We start from the raw sequence: 24,493 nt of genomic DNA, 5'->3' as shown, positions 1-24,493 counted from the left end.
TAAATTGAGGCTATATAGGAAGTGTGACAGTTCATAAGAATGGCCTGTAGTCTCGCCGTTTCACCACTGTTTCACCCATGCTGGTGTCAGAAACAATTAGGCTCTATTCAAGCGGATGGGTATTTGGCCAAACTTGATTTTATTACCTTAACTTAACTTAACTTTATTCTTAACTTTATTCTGAATGCCCTCAGTGCCAGAACGAAAAATCCAGAGTAAAAAAAGAAGAAGAAAAAAATTAGAACCCAATATATCATTATCTGAAGATGTGCAGCTCCATCCACTGTAACTTATAACTGAAAAAGGCTGTATCTCGCTTCCTAAGCACTTTTTTTTTTTACTTAGAAAAAAAAGAATTGCTGGCAGTTTAGAGAACATATTTTTTTATTTCATTGGCACTGAGAGAGTTAACTCATATAGTGCCAATGACGTCTTTTGACGGCCGTTTTCAGTGCGCCATTAGTGCCAATGACGTCTTTTGACGTCACCTAAAAAAAAATATTTTTCCAAAATAAAATTTTTTTTTTTTTTTTTTAATTTTTTTTTTCTTGAAAATCTCAAAGGAACTAGGAGAAAACGATTTTCAAAAAGTTAATTTTCCATCCACTTCAATGTTAAAATGTAAACGGAGAATTTTTTTTCTCCGTTTGATCCATAATGCCTTTGGCATATGGATCAACAAGCTTGAAATAAGCCTGGCAGTGAATGAGTTAATAAACATTCTTATAAATACAATATGCTTTTTATGATATGCGTTTTGGTAAATTATCGTCCCATTTATTTAAAAAAATAATGATAAAGTAGGGTATGTTTCTAGGGGTTTCTACCGCATAATTTCTGTAGCATTAATTTCCGTTTGCAGGCTTCATTTACGGTCTGTGGAACCCAATGGCGTGACGCTTTTTTTTTTACGGTCTATGGTATCTCCCCGGTTCTCACCGGGTATGGGTATCTTTCCGGTAGGGATGTCCGATATCATCGGCCGATAATAGCATAGGTTGGCACCCCAGTCTGTGTCTTCCGTGAGGAAGAAGCCCAACAAATCCACGGTGAGGCCTTTAGGAGGGCCATTCAAGCAAGCCGCCAAGGGAGCCTGCAGTACCACCACGGCCCAAGACACCATCACACCAGAATGAAATGTTTGGAGCGGGGGAGTCTGGTGCAATGCTCAGGTCCTGGACCTGGTGAGACGGAGGAGGAGCCCGGCCGGGAGGCCATCCACAGAGCCTAGTCCCTCCACGTGCCAGAGCCTCTCCTCTCCCCCATTCCTGGCAGAGTAGTTTCGGACAAGCGTATTGAGTGGCCCTGTCTTTCCCTATTTAGGACTGACCGTGGGTAGCTACCTGGGACATAAGTCGGGGCTTGATCAACCCTGGCTGGGTCACCTGGGCGAGGGTGTATGTTGCGAGACCCGAAACATCCTATGACCCCAGGCTACAACACTGATGATACGTCCCAGGTGCATCCATGTGATGTTTTTTCGTTATAGAAATGTAATATCGGAGAATATCGGTATCGGTAAAAAAAGAAAAGAAAAAAAAAAGCCTGCATATATCGGTATCAATTGATATGGAGTTGGACAATATCGAAATATTGGCTAAAAAGGCAACATGGAACATCCCTACTCACCGGGTATGGCCAGGTTGCGCAGGGCGCTGAGCGCAGCGTGCTGCACGGTGACGTTCCCCTCCTCTACGTGTCTGTCCAGCAGGTCCAGCAGCTTCTGGACGATGCCAGTGTCCACCATGTGGATGCAGTTCCCATCTGAGGACACAGAGAGAAGGACACAGCATTATCATTCTAGACCAGTTAGTTATCAAACCTCTTCATGTCAAGGACCCCCGAATTGATATATATATATTTTGCCGTGGACCCCTCCCATCTGACCCTAACCCATCTGAAAATGTTTTGTGCCAGGAACCTCCAAAGACAAGATTTGTGTAAAGAATAACACATTTAAGATGTTACATTCTTTTCAAAAATAGCAGATGTACAAGCTCGTAGCTTGTATATCTGTTATTTTTGAATATCCAACGTATTAAATATGGATAAAGTGGTTAAAACGATTGCACGTATGCTGTATTAACAATTTTTTCTGGGGACCCCCTGGATCAACAACAACAATGCACACAATGACACCAATAACTCAATTTTGTATCCATATTTCAGAATTAAATATGGGCTCCTTATCGATCCCACTACCGATCCTTTTATATAAATGTGGTAGTTGTTGTTGGCAAATATGGCAAAAAGTCAGTAAATGTTAAAAAATGTTGGCCAATGATTAAACGCAACACAATTACTAGGCTTTCTTTGTCTTTTTAAGTCATTTATAAGGCCTTATTTGGACATAAATCAATTCAATAACATTTTAATAATATAATACTAGCGCAGACGAGCGCATGTTAAAAAAGCTTGAGAATCACTGAACTAAATAACAGGAGTGAAAACGTTGACGTGCCAATGATGACGAGAGGAGGATCTTACCGTTTCGGGCGAAGTTGGCGATGGCCAGTGCCCCTGCCAGCTGCAGCTGGTGGTTGTGGGAGGGCACCCAGGACAGCACCCTCTGGAACACACTGCCTTTACCCCCCTCAAACAGCTTCTGCATGGACTCGTCTGCACACAGAGACAGAGACACGGCACTTATAGGTCACCACAATGACAGTCAATAGGCTGAGGCTCTAAGCTAGAGTTCTCAATGAAGGCCCGGCACTATCTGGGCCCTAACTGGGCCAGCCTGAACACGGCCCGGCTTGAACAATTACCATAATTTTATGCCGGAAAATGTCCTTAAAGTCACGCATCCAACAAGCTTTGAACTGAGCAGATTGGACCTTCTGTTCCAGAGATAATGGACAAAACACCTTGAAAACGCCAGTTTTATTTTTCATAACACAGGCTAGGAAGGTGGGGGGTCCCCAGATGACAGTGAAGTGACAATTTCACTGTCATCTCGAGAACTTTTTAAAGAAAGACAAAGGAAAAAAAGACCATTACTGCATCAAAAGTAATCAACAAACTATACTATAAAAACTGGTCAACAACAAATTGTGAAATAATATAAGAAAAAAATATTAAAATAGCAGATCTACAAGCTCACAACGCCTCGCAATTGTGAGCTTGTAGATCTGCTATTTTCACAATATTTATCTGTGGAACCGAGTCAATACAAATGTAATGCCTCAACTCCTACATTCCAAGTGCTTATCGGGGTGAGGGGTCCCCTGTTCAAATATGATTATTTTGGGGGGTCCCCAGTTCAAATATGATTATTTTGGGGGGTCACGGCCTGAAAAGGTGGAGAAGCATGGCGCTATTCATTTGGTTTGTCTGTGAAGCACTTCCCCTGCATATGAAACGTGTGAAACATAAATTAAAGTTGGATTTGAGTTCAAGTCTGCCCTCAAGGGCATTATGGCAATTATTTAATAATAAAACTGTCACAGTGTCGCACTATTAAATCCTCAGTGAGAGCTTTAAACTCTGGGAGTGTAAAAAATGAACCCACATTTTTATGTCATTATGATTATGAGCGGTAATATTTACTTCATCACGGCCAGGACTGTGACTTTGAAACACATACTAATATAATCCCATGCTGATACTAAACGGATAGCTCACCCCAAAATGACTTTTTTTCTATCGATTAGTCACCCCATGGAGACTGGAGGGATGTAAAAAAAAAAAAAAACGTATTCCTAAGGCAATAATTCGATGACCAGGGGACCGGGAGGCAGCGGTTCCGGTAGGAGACACAAAGGAGACCGCTGCCGGTCATCAAATCATTGGCTTAGCTATGCGACAAAAACAAAAAAATATCCGTGAATTCAAGTCTCCATGGGGTGACTAATCGATAGAAAAAAAGACATTTTGGGGGTGAACTAACCCTTTAACATAGTGTAAGCTCAAGCATAAGCATGTTTTGCAGTAGATTCAGTATTATCATTTTCTAGTTTGCAAGTATAATTTTCATAGGTGTGTGTGTGTGTCAGTCTCTGTATACTGTAAGTCAACGGAGGTCGCGTTGGGCTGAAATCTTGCCAAATCTTACCCCACGGTGTTGTTTATTCTTGCCATTTCTGGCCAGATGTTTATTTAGATTTTTGCCAGATGTTTATTCAGATCTTTGCCAGATGTTTATTCAGATGGGAGAGTGTGGAGAGGAAGGGAAACGAGGGCAGGGAGACAGAGGGGGTAGACATGCCAGATGAAAGTCGGAGTCAAGAAACTCTGAAAGTTCGGAAACTAGAGTTAAGCCAGAGTTTTATGTATAGTTGAACACTTTAACAAAATAGCCGATTTACAAGCTCACAAATGTGTTGTAGCGCGCCGTGTTGGTGTGGTGCGAAAGTAAGTATAAACCAGGCTTGAGGAAGAGCCGGCTTGGTTCCAAACGTAAACACTTTGGCTAATTAAAAATCTTTTTAACTAGCTATTTAGTGAGCTATTTCATGTTCCTATGTCTCTAAGCATTTTCAGATCCAGCACCGGTCCGATCTGGTTTCGAATGTGCATGACTTAAAAAAAAACGGGGGAAAAAAACTAAAACATTTTAATAAGCCACCAGGCACTCCATAGGTTTAGTATTCCAACTAATTACTGTCACAACTATTGTCATTATTGGATTTGATTTGACAGGGGCCAGCTGCAGCTCAGACTGTAGCTGTGCGTTGTGAGGGAAAACCGGTTTGATCACGTCTTTCAGGGCCGTTCGCCTTGTAATGAAATATTCAAGAAAGGCTGAATTATTTATTCACCGAGGCGCTGGCACAGAGCTCCACCATGTCTATCCACATCTCCAGTACCATGAAATCATCATTTCATAGGGTTGGGCACTCTTTTTCTTTTTAGTGATATTTTGTGTTCACATATCCAAATAAAATCTTGGCCACACTGGCTTAACCCATTAAGACCGGGAACGGATCCGTGTCATTTTAGATTTCTTTGGGCAATTAAAAAATAGCAGATATACAAGCTCATTTGTAGATCTGCTATTTTTTTGAAAAATCATGAAAATCTTTGAATATGTATAGTTTTAAAGCAAACATTTGAAACTCAATCTTTGCTTCTGGGGGATTCTACAAATGTCTTCTAAATCCTAACAGTTTAAAAAAAAAACGTATGTTGCTACGTATACGGTATACAGTGTTCAAAACTTTTTCATGTCAAGGACCCCCAAAATGATATGTATTTGAGTCCACACAGCCACACCCCATCTCCATCTCCCCCATCTCAAAAACTATATATTCAAAGCTTAGCACACATTTTCTAAATTTTTCAAAAAATAGCAGCTATTTTTTAATAGCCAAAGAAACCTTATAATGGCACAGATGTGTTCCCGGTCTTAATGAGTTAAAGATGCTGAAATTGACATTTTTGTGTCATCACTTCATTTGTTCATGAAGGTGAAAGGTGATTTAAGCGACTTTGAACTTGGCATACTCAGACCAGCCCGTTTGGCATCAACTGTTACTCGACTTAGAAATATGGAGATAAGAGGTTTCTGCTCCGGCAGCAACGATTATGCTCTTAAAGGGTGAAAAACATAATGTTAATTTCAGCTGGTGTTAAAGAGGTTAAGCGGCTCATGTAATGGCCTGGCACAGCTGGCTGTGTGGACTCAGGCTGACACGGCAAACGGGAAAAATTCGAGCAAATATGACCAGCTAATTGTGGTTTATGTAAGGCCCTGTTTAACCAAATAGCGAATAAATGTCGCCTGTGCTCGTCTGCTTGCACCAATGGGAGGAGGAAGGCCCCGCAAAGCAGGGGCCATGTGATGGTTCTCAACCAGTGGTCCAGGGACCACCAGTGGTCCTTGAGGGGGTTCCAGGTGGTCCCCAGCTAAATGATGGAGAGTTGGTAACCAAATGGACCCTTATAGATCTTTAACTCTTGGAAGTATAAAATTAAACCAAATGGACCCGTCTAAACGTGGCCTTAAGTCGACGAAATGAACACCGGGGTTATGCGTGGTGCGTTGCCTTATTACCTCCCAGTAGCAGCAGCACCATCAGGTCGGAGGCGGTCTTGAGTTGGGCCACGTCCTCCTCTCTGTCCCCGTCCACCGTCTGAGCCACCACGTCCAGGAGACACTCCACCAGCCCTGCATCCACCAGCTGCAGCTTGATCACATCTGGGAGGAGGAGACACAGACAGACACACCCACTCTGTTTATTTGATCACAACTTAAAACCCATGAAGTAGCTCAGGTTGGTCGTGGAGCTTGTCGATCTGCTATTTTCAGCGAAAGCTTGAAGTCCGATTCTTAAAATGTTTTCTAAATCCTAACATATATATAAAAATATTTTTTTAGTATTTTTCAAAAATAGCAGATCTACAAGCTCATAGCGCGGCACTCGGTGCCGCGCTATGAGCTTGTATATCTGCTATTTTTGAATAGCCAAAGAAACCTAAAGTGACACAGATGCGTTCTAAATGGGTTAAGTGCTTAACACCCTGAAAAGTGATGGTTGTTGTAGTAGCAGCGTAGCCGTCCAAGGGGCTTACACAGTCTTTAAGGACAAGAAACAAACAACGTATTAACTCTTTGAAACGGCAAAACCAGAGTTATAACTTCTATCACACGCTTTGAAAACAACACTCAGTCAGAGGCGACGTTCTACAGTACATGATGTGTTGTACAGTACATGCAGTGTTGCCAGATTTTGCGAGAGAAACAAGCAACCAGGTATATGAAAAGAAACATGCCCAAATGATTGCGCTATAAGCACACTTGCCAGCACTGCCAAATCATGCTCTGGGAATGGACCAAACCATTGTGCGGGAATTCATTATTTAAAATAACTCCCCTGGGATTGCCGTGCCTGCACCTTAGAACAATCAGCAGGTACACCAACACCCGTTGACAAAAGTGTCAGCTTGACATTAAAACTGACAAATGTATATTGTTTTTGAGTATCTTTGTCAGCAAAGTATAAAATAGTCTATCCTCTGAATTCCCCCGTCTCTGCTGGGCTGGCATTTAATACTTCTCCTTCTCCTCTCCTGTACTGTTTGTCCCTCTCAGTGTTTCTACCGTCTGTCTCAGAGAAAACTTTACTGAAGAGAACAGAACAAAATGCAAAACAATAGTGAGCGAGTACGTGCTGTGCACCGGCAGGGCACGATTATGACATTTTACGTGACGATTAATTGTCACAACAATTATTGTGATTAACGATGTAATTGTGTTGTCGTTGAACACTGGGGCATGATATTAATCACATTTTTTGCTTTTAGGCTTTGAAGTTGCACAGGGGCAGGCATATATGATGAATAACCTATGGTAAATATACAAAGAAACTAGAAAAAGTGCTCCGCCAGGACAAGTAGGTTATTGTGGGCCAGCAATGTTCGGAATTCGCCAATTAGGATGGAATATGAAAAATCGCGGATCCGTCTTGGGCACTTGATTACAGAGATAATGTGTACCGATTTGCGTGATGTTTGTAATGAGTAATGTTTTTCACAAATCAGCCTCCTGGTGGCGCTATAATAGGGCAATGTTAAAATGTTAAAAGGGTGGCATTTGTTCCTCAACGTGGTGTGAATGTGTGTGCAAAGTTACACAGCAATCCGATGCTTTCATGCGTCATTTTGTTCAAAACGGGCCACTCAAACTTAACCTGTCAATCTTAGCCAATCAGGATGGAATATGAAAAATCAGACAGATCCGTCTTGATCACATAACTATAGAGATGATGTGTACCGATTTGCGTAAAATTTTCCTAAAAAATAATCGATCATTTCAGGAGCAAGAGCTTCAAAATCTCTTCTAAATCTAGTCAACAAGGCCTGCAGTAGGCTATGCACTGGAAAAATGTGCATGACATTATTTCAATAAACTAAAAACACGGGAAATGTTAGAGGGAGTAATAGCAATGGATACACGACGGTTGTCTGTCACGACCGTCATGGATGAACTTGTTTGCACTTTCTCCATTTACGGCCCGTACATCTATAGAAACGTTCATATTTTAAATATAAAGTGCTTATCCCATGGCCACGGATGTTACGTTTATGTACGGGCTCTCAGAAGTACCCGTTACCCGGTTTAAGGCCTTTGCAGACAGGGTGCAATTTTTCGCACAAAAAAAACGGACAATATGATTTTTTAAATGAACACATGGTTCTCAATGACCTCATGCACACCGGCTCCGAATTTACCGTGCGGCGATGCGATGCGGCGATGCGTTTTTTTCCAATCGAACCCAGTTCGATTTGTGCGTCTTTTCGCACACTGTCTGCAAAGGCCTTAAGATGATTTATTTTGGGTGTCTTTACAGTATGCTTTATTTACATGGGAGGTTGTAAGAGAGAAGAGGAGAGACAAGCAAGAAACGACAGGAGTCGGAACCGAACCTGAGACCCTGCGTCTCACATGGAGTAGGGGTGTGGGATTGCGCGATTCTCATGTTGGACGATTCAGAATTGATTCTAAAAAAATCGAGAATAGTTTGTTTTGAAAAAATCGGAAAAAATCGGAATCGTGACCCCAAGAATCGGAATCAAATCGTGAGATAGCAGAAGATTCACAGCCCTAACAAGGAGCATATGCTAATTGTCTGGGCCAACAGGACGGCCCCTCAGGGGAATGACTAGTTGGGTGAGCAAAACCATTAGACACATGTGAGGTGACAGCGTGGAAAGGCCTGTGTCATCATCTGAATGGAGCTGGACAACAAGCTGTTAGGAAACACATCACAAAGGTTGCAGTGCCTTTCGTCGCCTTTCCTCTTTTCGAGACCAGACATTTTTTTCTCCTATGACTAGAAAGCTGGTGAACCAAAACCATGTATATATAAACCTCTTTTATCTCTTTTATATGAGAGAGAGAGAGAGAGAGAGAGAGAGAGAGAGAGACAGAAATAGAGAGACCTATTTTATACTTCGAAGTACAACATGTTGCATCAAGCACTGGGCAGACAGACAGACAGACAGACAGACAGACAGACAGACAGACAGACAGACAGACAGACAGACAGACAGACGTACAGACAGACATACAGACAGACATACAGACAGACATACAGACAGACAGACATACAGACAGACAGACAGACAGACAGACATACAGACATACAGACATAGATAACAAACAGAGATAACAAACAGCGAGACAGAGACAACAGACAGACAGACAGACAGACAGACAGACAGACAGTGTATCCTCCAGAGTAGAGTTAAGTAGAGCGTTGCCTAGGAGACCGGCGGTGTGGGAGAACCCAGAGTACCGAATGGTGATAACAACAACCACACAATGTGTGTGTGTGTGTGTGTGTGTGTGTGTGTGTGTGTGTGTGTGTGTGTGTGTGTGTGTGTGTGTGTGTGTGTGTGTGTGTGTGTGTGTGTGTGTGTGTGTGTGTGTGTGTGTGTGTGCGGAGAGCTGGCAACTCCTCCACTCCCTCAGTCACACATAAACAGACAGACAGACACACACACACACACACACACACACGCACATATTATTATGCATTACTATACCTGTGAGGACATTTTAGGGCAGCAATTTTATGAATACCATGTTTAACCGTCACCCTAAAGCCGGAAAAAAAAAAAGATCTACAAGCTCACAGCACGTTGCTCTGCGACACGTTGTGAGCTACAGTATATCGTCTATTTCCGGTGTGCAAACTATACTATACTAGTGAGGACATCAACATTTTACAACAGTGTTCATGAATACCATTTTTTATAATTTTCTGCCATTTTTAACCTTAAGCCTAAAGCCCGAATAAATAGCCAAAATACAAGCCCACAACGCATCGCAGCGCGACGCGTCGTGGACTTGTATATCGGCTATTTTTATAGCACACAAGCGTAAATCAGGCATAAATGTAATCCCTAAACCAAACCTCTAAATGTCTAATCCTAACCCCCAACCTCCATCTTATTCTAATGTAAACATTATCTCTAAAAATCTCACAATGTCTTGTTTTCTCAAATTCAGCTGCCGTATATTTGTGTGCGACATTTGGCCCTCACAAGTATGGTAATACAAGCAAGCACACACACACACGCGCGCGGCAGTCAGAGAGTGGCTGACACGCTTTGAAAAAAACAGCAGCTGAAAGCATGTAGGCGCTGCATGGCGTTTGGCTCGCCATGACGGTGCAGTTTGCAGGCTACAGATGATGACTCCGGGAAGAGAAGAGTGACTCGCACGTACGCGAGCACACACACACACACACACACACACACACACACACACACACACACACACACACACACACACACACACACACACACACACACACACACACACACACACACACACACACACACACACACACACACACACACACACACACACACACACACACACACACACAGCCTGGGAGATGAAAGTACGCATCACAGAGCAGCACCACATCAACCCACTGACTGCGGACCCCCTGGCCAGGCCGCTTCAAACTGGACCATAGGAAAAAAAATACAAATTCGATTTAGCAGATAAGCAGATAAAGCTTGCCTTCACTTTCGGAAGATAAGCATTTATTTTTTTTTGGTTGCTTTGTATCCGAATAATAAAAAGGGTTCCAAAGCAATCAAATACAATCAAGGTCCTTCTTTATCGAGACAAGATAGTAGGGAAAAGATGGGAGGGAGACAGACAATAGGAAGGGTGGCAGAGACACACAGCTTGGGAGGAAGACGGTTTAAGAGAGAAACGCAGTACGAAAGCTGATAGAGAGACAGAGTGTAGGAGAGAAAGACAGTAGGAAAGCTGGGGGAGGCAGTGTAGGAGAGACAGAGAGTAGGAAAGCTGGGGGAGGCAGTGAAGGAGAGACAGAGAGTAGGAAAGCTGGGGGAGGCAGTGTAGGAGAGAAAGACAGTAGGAAAGCTGGGGGAGGCAGTGTAGGAGAGAAAGACAGTAGGAAAGCTGGGGGAGGCAGTGTAGGAGAGAAAGACAGTAGGAAAGCTGGGGGAGGCAGTGTAGGAGAGAAAGACAGTAGGAAAGCTGGGGGAGGCAGTGAAGGAGAGACAGAGAGTAGGAAAGCTGGGGGAGGCAGTGTAGGAGAGAAAGACAGTAGGAAAGCTGGGGGAGGCAGTGTAGGAGAGAAAGACAGTAGGAAAGCTGGGGGAGGCAGTGTAGGAGAGACAGAGAGTAGGAAAGCTGGGGGAGGCAGTGTAGGAGAGACAGAGAGTAGGAAAGCTGGGGGAGGCAGTGTAGGAGAGACAGACAGTAGGAAAGCTGGGGGAGTGTAGGAGAGACAGACAGTAGGAAAGCTGAGACAGAGTGTAGGAGAGACAGACAGTAGGAAAGCTGGGGGAGTGTAGGAGAGACAGACAGTAGGAAAGCTGAGACAGAGTGTAGGAGAGACAGACAGTAGGAAAGCTGGGGGAGTGTAGGAGAGACAGACAGTAGGAAAGCTGGGGGAGTGTAGGAGAGACAGACAGTAGGAATGCTGGGGGAGTGTAGGAGAGACAGACATGCCATGAGGAAAGCTGGGGGAGTGTAGGAGAGACAGACAGTAGGAAAGCTGTGACAGAGTGTAGGAGAGACAGACAGTAGGAACGCTGAGACAGAGTGTAGGAGAGACAGACAATAGAAAAGCTGAGACAGAGTGTAGGAGAGACAGAGAGTAGGAAAGCTGAGACAGAGAGTAGGAGAGACAGACAGTAGAAAAGCTGAGACAGAGTGTAGGAGAGACAGAGAGTAGGAAAGCTGAGACAGAGTGTAGGAGAGACAGAGAGTAGGAAAGCTGAGACAGAGTGTAGGAGAGACAGGAAATCTGGAAGGCAGAAGCTGTGCATAAATGTGTGTAAATTTAAATTCAGTAAGATATTTTTACACCAAGTAAAAGGAAAGGGTATGAGATAACGTTCACAAATGGATCCTCAGCACACCTCCCTATACAACTTTTAAATATTACTCCAGTGAGGCTCAACTGTCCAAACTGATCATGTGTGTGCATGCACGTGTGTGGGTGTGCACGTGTGCTTTGGTGTGTGGCAGAGAGTTCAATCTCACCCAGGCCTTTTCCCAGTGCTGACCTTTTAACCTCTCATACCACCTCCAGGTCCGGCCGGTCAGCTGACTCGGGGCTACTAGCTGTCCCCCACAACTAAGCTCAGACTCAGGGGTGACCTCGCCTTTTGCTGTCACTGCAGCCCCTGGACTGTGGAACTGCAGTCCCCTCCCTGTCAGATCTGCTCCCTCTGTGGAATCTATTTAAGTCCATTCAATCCGGGAACGCATCTCGTCATTTTAGATTGATTTGGCTATTCAAAAATAGCAGATCTACAAGCTCATAGCGCGGCACCAAGTGCGGCGCTATGAGCTTGTAGATCTGCTACTTTTTTGTTTTATCGTGAACATTAAATGTTCAAATTTTCTGCAAATCTTTGAATATATTTATACATTTTTAACTCAAATCTTTGCTTTGGGGTCCCTGGAACTAAATATTTTGAGACGGGGGGTTCCCCGGACAAATACATATCATTTTGGGGGTCCATGACATGACTTGGCAACATAAGTAAAGAAAAAATAAAAACTGTTAGGCTTTAGAAGACATTTGTAGAATCTCCCAGAAGCAAAGATTTGAGTTAAAAATGTTTGCTTAAAAAAACACATAGGCCTATATTCAAAGACTTAGCAAAAATGTTCACGATAAAAAATAAATACAAATAGGAGATCTACAAGCTCATAGTGTGGCACTCTGTGCCCTTGCACAAAACCTTTTCAGATGGGGGTCCGCGGCCAGATAAATATCAATTTGGGGGTCCTTGACTGCACTATAAGACATAGGCTACAACACCCAACAGACTACACAAACAATCAATTAAGAACACAATAATAAATACTACTATAGACAGTTAAGAACAGCACACATAAGACAAGCAACTTAAAGGCAGTATGGCACGCTGCAAAAGTGAGCCATTTGCAGCCAAGCGGCAATCCAGCCAGGGAATGAGTTCATCTACTTTTAAAAGTGCTTCATGAAATGTTGATTTGATATTAAGGGTGGTTTTGTGTACATACGATCTGCCTGTGCATATAGAAATTAAAATTATAATAAAAAACCAACAACAAACACCTACCGTTTTCTGCCAGAGGAGCGAGGACCTCGAATATCATCTCCTTCTTCTCGTGCTCCAACTGCTTCTTGAAGAGATGCACCAGCTCCTCTGCGATGTTCGTGGAGGCAAACTGCTCTTTGCTGGACTCTGACAACACAGCAACATAAAGACACAACGTTTTCATTTTGCACCGTCTCGTTATTGTTTTACTAGCACAAAACCTCCTATTGAATGGTTATTAAAACTAGACTAGACGTCCGATACTGTATATCGGCCATTATTTTGACTTATTTGACACATCGGTATCAGCAATTATGCAGCCGATGTGTCCCAATTGTTTTACTTTTAAAAATGTTCAGAAATAAACAAGCTCAAACAAACGTGACTCGCGATGTGACGCTTTGTGAGCAGAGCCTTGTATTAGAGCAGTGGTTTTCAACCCTTTTCATATCACGGTCCATTATTTATTTGGCATTTGAGCCACCATTTGATAAGATTTAGACTCTCAGACCCATTTAAAAAAATATATTTTGTAATTTTTGTTATCGTTGGATATACGATTTTCTCCACAATTCCATGCTGTATTGATGTGGTTCCATTAGGACAGATAACAGGCGAACGTTGTTCAAAGATAACAATTCTTCTACATTCTCTAGACTTCTTGTAAATGAAGTAATGCAGATGTTTAACAATAATTTAACTCTTGAGAGTTAAATGGACCCGTAAGGGTCCATTTGGTTTCATTTAACGCTCTCAAGAGTTATAGATCTATAATGGTCCATTTAGTTACCAACTTTCCATCATTTAGCTGGGGACCACCCGGAACCCCCTCCCGGACCACTGGTTGAGAACCCCTGTTTAATTAGAGAGTTGCGTCACCTCGGGGGCAGAAAACAGCGCCTGTCACGTGGTTCATGTGAACTCGAAATAGTGACAAACGCTCATACAGTAGGTGGCCAGTGACTTTGACCAGTTTCACTTTCAAAACCTTTGCATCATGCATGTCACACAAACAGAATGCGGCACACAAGTTACAACACCAATGGTTTTGATAATGTGGATTGTGGAAGTTAAATGGTCGATTTGTGGATGGAACTCTATATGAAAAAACTTGTTATATCAACAAAACGCATTGAATTCCGTTTGTGTGACATGCATGATGCAAAGGTTTTGAACGTGAAACTGGTCAAAGTCACTGGCCACCTAATGTAGACTCCAGTGCATTCCGTAAACTTCAGGCTTTGTCACTATTCGCCAACAGAAGGCTATGTAGAAGACCTGGCCCGATGAAGTGAACGGAGTGACGCAACTCTCCTTATATGGCTCTGGTTGTGACAGTAGGCGGAGATCATCAACCTAATCTAGGCTTGCGGGTGATGTCATCGCAAAAAGAAAACACCCCGTTCTTTTCCTTGTAATTTGATCTGGAGATAAACATTCTATGATTTTTCAAAGGTGAGTGAAAACACTTGAGATTTTTTAATTTCTGGCAGTCAAAGAGTTAATATTTAAATACGTAGGTTTTATAAATAAATGAAAAGTATTAACAGGAGCTAGTGACTAAATATGGATCCATTGGATTACGGTTTTGTTTCTCCACTTCCTGAGAAGTAACAGATTTAGAAAAAATAAATTTCCTCACCAAGCTCGGCTAAATTTCCAAAGGCGATGAGACACATCTCTGTCAGGGCGGTGTTGTGTGCATGGAGACCCAGCAGCTTGACCAGCGTGGGGATCACTCCCATACTGATGAGCTGAGCCTGCAACGAGTCTGGACACACAGAGAGAGAGAGAAAGACAGATGGATGGATGGTTAAACTGCTGTCCTCACGCTTCTATCTGAGACGTGTCAAGAGATTTAAGCCATTAAGACCCGGAACGCATCTGTGTCATTTTAAGATTTCTTTGGCTATTAAAAAAAACGGATCTAAAAGCCCATAGTGTGAAAAGTTGTGCAAATCTTTGAATGTTCGCTTTAAAACATATATTCACAGATTTGAACAAATCTTCCACGATTTTTCAATAAACATAGCCAAAGATATCTTAAAATTACACAGATGCGTTCCCGGTCTTAATGATAAATATATGTACTTGCTGGCCATGATACTGTGAATTATCAGTAATCTTTATACGTTTTTATATTGTTCAAGTTTTGATATCACAACCCAACCAATCACCAACAGAACAGCTGAGCTGTAAGGTTCCAAAGAGAGAGAGAGAGAGAGAGAGAGAGAGAGAGGTTAACAGATATAAGAAGGTTAACAGGCATCATGGTAACCATGGTATCCCATTGAATTATCATGACAGAACTGTGGAATTGTATTAACAGAAGCAAAGATGAAGCCAGACGTCCCCGGACAACGAAACAAACACATAATAAGCAAGTGGTTCTCAAGCGTTTTAATTTGAAGGAACCCTGTGTACAAATTGAACCAAATGGACTCGTAAAGGGTACATTTGGTCCTATTTGTGCACTCTCAGGGTTCAATTTGGGACCTCCTCAAGACTTTGAGAACCACTTATTAAGATAATAATGGCACTGATAAGAGATCAGAAGACAGGGCTGGAGTCAGATCTGATTCAGTTGATAAAAAAACGGAACCTAAAAATGTAATATTATGATCCCTATTTTAGCCATGAAAATTATACAATATTTTCTAAAGTAGCCGATCTACAACCTATGAGTTGTAGATCGTTTTTTTTTCTCATTTGGAAGTCATTTTTCCAACAGTTAACAATTGTTGACAAGAGGATAAGTGGTTCCACCTTCTAAGGGAATGCCCTCGCCCACTTTTTACTTTTAAAACTGACCTGACTCCCACCCTGGCATTCATTCACATCTTGAGAGAAAGAAGAAGGTTGAGTTAATAGCCTCAGCCAAGGAGACAAATCTACACCAAATCTACAAGAAAACAAAACACCAACACTGACAAAAAAGGACAGCGTAGACGTATCGCCCTGGCCACTGCGACAGGGGTCTAGAGGTGCTACAGTACAGTACATGTGACAGAAGAAGAGGAAAGCATTTTGATTTAGTTCATTAAGACATTATGGATGGATGGGGAGGTAGATAAGAGTCAAACACATTACAGGAATGAGGAGGGTGAAAGAAATCTAATTAATAGAGAGGAACAAACTCAAAATAGAGACACACGACACGAGAGCTCATCGATGTGGAATTCTTGCATAGTATCTGCCTGCTATTTATATCTGCCGCAAATGTTTCTCTACTCTCTAAGCAGATTCCACCCGATTTTATTTCTGCTCTATATTTGACATTTTATATTTGACATCAGTCTTCTTGTTATCCGACTTTGTTTACCTCATTTCTTCCTCTACTCGTTGCTTTTATAACATCTTGAAACTGCAAAAAGAAATGTCACCCACTCTTTTAACCTGTGATGCGGCGATAAAGTTGAAGAAGTTGAAGTTGCAGTGGCCTATCAGTTGATACTTGGCTAAATGAACGGACGTCATTCTACCACAGTAGAACAGCAAAAAAACCTAATGCTTAATCCATAAGTAGAACTAAGATGAATACGCTGACCCGATTCAAAACCCCAAGTCTGAAAAAACGCAAAGTCATTAATGTCAGGGTAGATAAAAGAGCATTTTGGTCTTAATCCACTCAATCCGGGAAACGCATCTGTGTCATTTTAGATTTTAGTCCGATTTTTTTATTCAAAAATAGCAGATATACAAACTCATAGTGCTACGAGCTTGTAGATCTGCTATTCTTTTTTTTATACAAATATTTTTTTATACAAAATATATTGAGATGGAGGGGGGTCCCACAAAGCATCAAAAGTAGCTGAAATGCGGTGCGAAGCGACACGTTTTGAGCTTGTCGATCTGCTATTTTTACTACTTTTGAATTTAAACCCTGAAAAAGTGACTGTTTTGGACAGGTTTCCACCTGACAGAGGCGATATAATAGGGCTTTAAGTGGTTAATTCGCAGCTCAGCTATCTGTGATCTCGATTGATTGTGGGACGAGCGCGTTTATGGCAGCTTGTAACTCCACATCCCTGCATGCGTGTGCGTGCGTGCGTGGTTGCTGACGCAGTGCCCTGCACCACTATCACAAGCCCCAGTGAAACCCATATATCTCATCCACCTCCACAGCACCGGAGCAACCAGCCAGCCAGTCAGATGGATCAGCCTGTCATGCAGCGTGCCAGCAGGCCTTGGCAGCCACTCTGAGCCTGTCACATAGCATATACTTACTGCGCTCCATAGCACTGCTAGACAGTGGTGTAAAGTAACTAAGTACATTTACTCAAGTACTGCACTTAAGTACAATTCTGAGGTACTTTTACTTTAGGCCTACTGGAGTGTTTCCAATTGTCTACACTTTTACTTACTCCACTACAATTATTTATATATGATTACATTATAAAACATACATTAACCACTCGCGTTGCATTGAAAAATGTTCGTCGACTATCTTTTTTCACTGACGAAAACTAAATTAAAACTAAATAAAAAATGAGCTATGATGAATAAAACTAAGACTAAATATATTGACAATTTAGTCAACAAATAAAAAATAGACTAAAATGTTAGAGAGGGACTAGTGGAGCAGAGATCCAGTAGAACTAAGCCAAGTCGTTTTATATTTGGTTGCGCTTGGGTGTTGTGCTCTGACAAATAGCAGATCTACAAGCTCACAACGTGCCACGCTGCGACGCGTTGTGAGCTTGTAGATCTACTATTTTCAGCATGCAAGCAAGTGTAAAATCAGCCATTATGACGCCATCAAGGCACCGCCAAAATACATTTTAGTCGACTAAATCAACTGTCAACTAAAACTAGACAAAAGACAAACATTTCAGATGACTAATATGTGACTAAAACTAATGGAATTGTATTCAAAAGACTATGACTGAGACTACATCAAAATGTGCTGTCAAAATCAACACTGCACAGCACTGCTAGCTGTCACAAAGGAAGGAACACCAGGTGCTCCGCAGCGGAACAAAATAAAACCACCCACCACTGCTGCTGTGAAAACATGCGTCTATGGGACAGTGGTTCTCAAAACTTTTATCGTGAGAAGGACCCCCAAGTTGATATGCATTTGCCCCCCCCCCCCCCCCCCATCTGAAAATGTTTTGTGCCAGGGACTCCCAGAAGAGAAGATTTATGTAAAAAAAAAAAAAAAAAGTTATTCAGTTATTCAAAATCTTTCGAACACAAAAATTTCAAAAATAGCAGATGTACAAGCTTGCAGTGCGGCACGAAGTGATGCGCTATGAGCTTCTATGTCTGCAATTATTTAATACCCAAAGTATAAAATATGGTTAAAGTGGTTAAAATTATTGTGGTAAACACATTTTGCTGGGGGTTTGCGCTGGACGCGACCAAATACACGTTAATTTGGGGGACACAAATTGAAAATGTTTGACAACCACTGACTTACGCTTTGTATTTCAGCCCCTGGTGGTATGACACAGATTTAATCGAATTAATCATAATAGTATATATTTTTTTATATAGATTAAATGGTAAGCTATACTATACTTAACCAATTGTTCCAGTTATAATGATTGAACTATCATTTCATGCAGGACAGCGGTAGGCTCAGCAGTTTGATGTAGGCTAGTTAGTTAGTAGTAAGCAACCAGAGTTGAGAAAATTTTAAAGAGCAGGAAATTTGGATAAGGGAAATATCCTGGGGAAATGTCTACCGGTAATTTCTTTTTTGGGTCTCCAGCTAAAAAGTTTGGGAACCACTGTTCTAAAATTATCCCCTGCCATCATATTCTCTGTAGAGCTAAAGTGTGTGAATAAACAATCTACTTGGGCAAATAAAAACTACTGAAATAAAAATAGTGAATATACATATTTTTTGTAAGTAAATAAAGCATGTATTAAAAAAAAGCTTTTTTTGTGTGTGTTTTGTTATTTCCTGAAGCAAGATTACAGATTAAAGGAGTAGTTCACCCAAAAAATTACTTATTTTCTATCAATTACACACCCCATGAAGCCTTGAATTAATGGACATTTTGTTTTGTTTTTGTCGCATTCCTGAGCCAATAACTTGATGACCGACGGAGACTCAATTGAGTCTCCTATTGACCGATGACCAGGTCATAAATGATTGGCTTAGGAATGCGACAAAAACAAAAAAAAATCTCCATTGGGGTGTGCAATTGATAGAAAATTCGGTTTTTGGGGTGAACTACTCCTTTAAATGATCAAGCGTTATTATTGACGTTTACATTAGGCACGTTAGCAGTTCTTTCTCTGCGGGGAAGTGGAGGATTCATTACCATTATCATTGCTATAGTTCATCAGCATGCCACAAAAGACAGTCAAGAGCTTCTGATTGGTCGCGTCAGTATTTAGGTAGAGGGACTTAATGTGTTCAGCTACTATCTGAGCCCCTCCCTCCTGGTCAACTGCACTCCTGCCCTCATCTGCAAAACAAAAAGGTCAGGGAACAAATCAAAACCACAAAGAAAGAAAAATAAAATTATAATAATAAAAAATAAAAAAAAATTAAGACAAGACACAACCTGAAAGAAATGCAAATTAAGGTCAAGTAAGCAGTAAAAAAACATTGAAATCAATATCAAATACAAGTGTGAAGGAGACGATATCAAACAATCACGGAGGTGATGGAATAATAAGTACCTTTCACATCCCAACAGCAACATATTTTAAAGGGATAGTTCACCCCCCAAAAAAAAAACTTAAAATCAAACAATTCTATCAATTAGTCACACCATGGAGACTTGAATTGATGGATATTTCTTTTGTTTTTGTCACATTCCTATGTCAATAATTTGATGACCAGCGGACCGGTAGGCAGCGGTTCCGGTTGGAGACACAAAGGAGACTCTTTGTGTCTCCTACCGGACCCTCTGCCGGTAATCAAATTATTGGCTTAGGAATGCGACAAAAACAAAAAAATATCCATGAATTCAAGTCTCCATGGGGTGACTAATCGATAGAAACAAAGTCATTTTGGGGGTGAACTATCCCTTTAAGTGTATTCTAAATGGCAGAACGTGTTTTTCACCCAAGGAAGGGAATTCTATATGGCCTTCTAAAACAATATCCTGGTATTGTGTGGAATCCCGGACCTTCAAATCAAGTCAGACATAAAATTGACATATCATCCAAACAATACACAGTTGTAAGCATTCCCTTTTATCTGTGCCACCATCTTTATTACAGTACAGCCATTCCTCTGATTACCTCTCTCCGTCGGGAGAAGGAAACAATGTACATAAAATATCGTTGCTCTTGGGCAGAAACCTTTTATCTCCATATTTCAACCGTTGTTTGTTTTTTTTTGCAAATGAATGCCCTAACGAACGTTGGAATGCTTTTGTTCCAACATCAATTCACACATTTTACATAATGTATTTTATAAGTCTGGGTCCTGGGCAGAAACCAAGCTTATCTTTAGGGCAAGGGTATAGGCAACCTTAGGCACCGGTGGCAACATTGATAACTGCCACATTATCCTCGCGTCACCAGACTTTCCATCTCGGAGGAAAGCCTGGTGTTTGTTCTAAAACTAGCCGTGTGATCCGGTTTAGATAAAAAGGAAAAAAATAATTGTGGTTCCGGTGGTTGGTTCCGGTTCGCGTCACATTGTTTTTGTTCCCCACATAATGTGAATCAATTAGTTTAGTCTTGCTAGTCACGCTACCAGTTAGAATAGAAAATGGACATACCAAACCATTATTATACCAAAATAAACGAAACGATTATACCAAAATAAACAAGGGAATCATTTTGGAGAGGCACAGCGCCGGCGTTTCAGGTTGTGGGTTTCAGTTATTTCCGCTCCGACCGGATCAAAAACCCGAAAATTGTATTGATCCCAGGCTACTGGCACACTGGCATACAAGTGTGCCAGTAGTGTGAGAGAGAGGATTATTTTCGTTTTATTATATAAGATTTTTTTTTTTAATGTAGTCAATTAAATGAAGTCCCCTCACATCTGTATGCATATTACATCCTGCACACAATTCAGCATTCATTCAAACTCTGAACTCTCCCTGGGGAGGGAGTCTGGGAGATAGCTGGGTCTAATGATCATTACTATGTCCTAATGTGAAATAAAATATTTCAAAAGAAAGATTATTACACTTGTTATGAATATGGAACATCTAAATATGTTGGAAGTATAAACATGTTTTCCGAATTTCCATTTCCTGTCAGACTACTGTATACCTTCTAATAAAGGCAGAGGAAGCACAAAAAAAATATTTAAAAAAAGAAATATATATCTATATATAAATATATTTAATGTTAGTATGGCACACTGTTTATCAAGAAAATGTAAACATGGCACCTCAAGTAAAAGAAAACCCTGCTTTAGTGTCTCGAGCTGAAAGGCTCAAGAACCCCCCCCACCGCCCCCGTGCCCCCTGGCATATTGCACACCTGCTGAATTGATACCCACTCCTTTTGTCTGGTCCACGTTTGCAGCTCAGTGTTGTTGAGAGACTTTTGTGCATTTAATATTCCGCTGCTGAATCCTTTCTCTCTTCAACCCGAAACGGAGGCTGCTGTAACTACCAACCTAAAGTCCTCCCCGGGGATCAATGAATCTCCGGGCATCTCCATCTCATTTAATCTGTTCTCTTATTTGGAGAAAAAAAAAAAACACAAAAAAACGCTCCGCTTCAGGAAGAAGGAAGGGGGGGGGGGGGGCTTTGGAGGGTTCGGATGGAGAAGTAGCTTGCCAAGAAGAGTTGGATGACTCATCATACTTTTTTTTAGTATGCCGCCTCGCTTTCTCCCCCCTCGAGTCTCCAGGCACCATCATCATCTGACCCCCGCAAGCATGCCTGGGACGCGTGCCTGTTTCCTTTAGCAGGACGGACCCGAGGTGCGGGCCAAGAACATGTGTTATGGGGGGGGGGGGGGGGGGGGATATATGAAGGCGGAGGAGGAGGCAAGGTGATCCTTAAGACACACATTTAGCGGGGAAAAACGCAGTGCACCATATTGTTGCTGTCGGGGGGCAGAAACCTCTTATCTCGATATCCTAAAGCACACAAAGTACGCTAAGTAGGATCTGCTGCTTTTGCTGTGTGTTTGAATTTCCTGATTAAGTAACGGTTTTTGGACATGTGAGGTTTCCACCCTGACGGAGACGATAACATTTCTGCAGCTCTAGTGGTGTTTATGGGCTTACAGACAGCCTGGTCAATTCTTATTGTCAACCTGTGTCAACCTTCAGCTGCAGCTGATTGCAACACAAGGATGCAACCAGTTACACTAATTCAAAGGCACCACTCTCTTCACACTGGGTGTGATTTTTTTTTACCATTTTACACACTACAAACGCGTATTATACTGCACATCTTCTAGAGTAATAGACACACATACCACTTTGAAATTGGCTTTGAATATTTTCGAAGCATTGTTGTAACGACGACGATATTTTATGGGGGTACCTGTTAGTTTTGCAGATGGGGGGGGTCTGTGGCCAAATACAAATGTGGGGGTCCTTGACGTGCAAATGCTTGAGCACCCTAATGTACTGAGAATGCTCCAGCTTCCCACTAAGTACATCTACTCAAGTACAATTCTGAGGTATTCTTTACTTGACTTGAGTATTTCCAATGTTCTATAATGTTACTTTTACTCCACTACATTTCAGAGGAAATATGCTCTTTTCAAAAGATTTGTATACATTTGAAAACTTGTGAAATGAGACATTCTGCATAATGAGTACTTTCTACTTTTGGTACTTTAAGTACAATTTTGATACAGATACTACTCAAGTACATTTTCTAATTTTGACTTGTATAAGAGTATTTCTACATTGCAGTATTGATACTTTAGATTAAGTAAAACATTTGAGTACTTTTTCCACCACTGCTTTTCCACCACAGGAGGCTCAAACTGAGGTAAACTGCAGGCATCAGTAAGAAGACATACAACTTTATGATGACATTCTGATGCAGAGGTATGCAATGCATCATGGTGATGACTACTGCTGTGCCGGGGGAGGGGGGGGGGCTCTCTTCCCATCACTCACTGAGCAGTCTTTGTGCTTTTTTTTTCATCTCGCAGGCTTCCATGGATCATGATCGCAGACCCCTGGGTTTCCATAGACAACGGTTTCCCAAACACTGGGTTGGCACCCATTTTTGGGCGGCGGACCAATTTGTATGTGTTGCGAGTAAATATCAATTTTTTCCCCTTTGTTTTATTATTATTATTTCACCTCTTGACTAGCAGTATGTTAAGTGTCATGAGAAAATGTTGTTGTGATTAGGTGCTAAACAAGTCTTGACCTGCGTCTTGACCTGGTCAAAATAAAGTCTTGACCTGCGTCTCCCAAAAAGAGGGTCTCGACCCCCATTTTGGGTCACAGACCCTATGTTATGGGTACATTTTCTAACCAAAAAAAGGGCGGATGGGGGATTCCATTTATTGTTTTATTTTGTTATATTTTCAGTGTAAAAAAATAAAAATAAATTAAGACTTTGAATAGCATAAATAGCAGATCTACAACCTTACAACATTTTGAGCTACTAGATAAACATACTGTAAACACTAAAGAAATATATAAAAATGTAATGAAAAAGTAATGGAAAAATCACGGTCCCCTTACGCATTAGAAAGACTCTAATGCGTGGGGGCGCCGTGATGTTTCCATAACTTTTTATTTGATTTTTTTAATATATTGTTTTATGTTTATTTTATTTGAAAGTGAAATATCCCTATAAGTGATCAATTCATAGCATAGCTTTTGTAAGTTTGGGTCCAAGGGAGACACTACATTTGTCTATTGGGTCTCGATCTGAAAAAGTTCGGGATCCCCCCCTGGTCTTGACGTGTGTACCTCTTCCAGAAACCACTCCTTCCAGCTGCCACTGTGCAGACTAGAGATGGCCTTGGCCAGCCAAGCAGGGAGACACAATCAGTCATGCCTCGCTCTGGTAAAAAGGATTTTTTTTTAATGTGGCTTTGCTGCAGTGCAATTGCCCTTCATGTAGGGGAGAGAGAGAGAGATGCACAGTGTCTGTCAGGCACCGGTGGGATTCGATGCTCGGCCTGCAAAGGGTACCGGCTGCTCTGGAGGCAGAGGAGTCTTGCTGCACCATTGACCTCCACTTTAACCCTAGCGTCCGTATTCTGGGGAACACATTCTGAAAAAATAGCAGATCTATGGGCACTTGGGAGGGCTCAAGTACCTGTCTAGGGGTCTAGGGGTTCGGATACACCGAGGTGCATCCAGTTTTGGCTGAGCATCCATTCTATATGGACTCAATTTGCCGTGTTCGGGGAGGGAAATGTTTGTCGCTGCACATACTCACACGGATGTTTGTAAGACCAAGTCCTAACGATTTGTGTAACGGTGTGAGAGGAACGCTACAGAAACAGGAGATAGACTCCTGCCCTATGGCTCGGCAGGGCTTACTTACGTTACTTTAGCCCTGTTCAACTAAGTATATAGAGTTTAAGTGGTTGACCACATTGAACA

At 41.7% G+C, this 24,493-nt stretch overlaps 2 protein-coding genes across 3 annotated transcripts in view; one reads left to right on the top strand and one right to left on the bottom strand.

Annotated features, from left to right (window-relative positions):
- LOC308101768 (CD209 antigen-like protein A) overlaps window positions 1-24,493 on the top strand; it is a 170,865-nt gene that overhangs the window by 68,262 nt on the left and 78,110 nt on the right. The window lies entirely within an intron of this gene.
- rap1gds1 (RAP1, GTP-GDP dissociation stimulator 1) overlaps window positions 1-24,493 on the bottom strand; it is a 55,543-nt gene that overhangs the window by 8,958 nt on the left and 22,092 nt on the right. Inside the window, exons 5-10 of one of the 2 annotated variants that reach the window (XM_080451227.1) lie at window positions 19,305-19,451; window positions 14,672-14,800; window positions 13,051-13,176; window positions 5,996-6,139; window positions 2,488-2,619; window positions 1,630-1,764 (exon numbers count right to left, since the gene is read on the bottom strand). In XM_080451227.1, the coding sequence (XP_080307353.1) occupies window positions 1,630-1,764; window positions 2,488-2,619; window positions 5,996-6,139; window positions 13,051-13,176; window positions 14,672-14,800; window positions 19,305-19,451 (813 nt within the window). The remainder of the gene's footprint in view (window positions 1-1,629; window positions 1,765-2,487; window positions 2,620-5,995; window positions 6,140-13,050; window positions 13,177-14,671; window positions 14,801-19,304; window positions 19,452-24,493) is intronic. The other variant, XM_080451228.1, reaches the window with a different exon arrangement.

The sequence above is a fragment of the Gymnoscopelus braueri genome (genome assembly GCF_963280865.1).
Source record: "Gymnoscopelus braueri genome assembly, chromosome: 15".
Taxonomy (NCBI): Eukaryota; Metazoa; Chordata; class Actinopteri; order Myctophiformes; family Myctophidae; genus Gymnoscopelus; species Gymnoscopelus braueri.
Note: the sequence above shows the minus strand (reverse complement) of the source record. Positions and strands in the feature narration are given on the sequence as shown.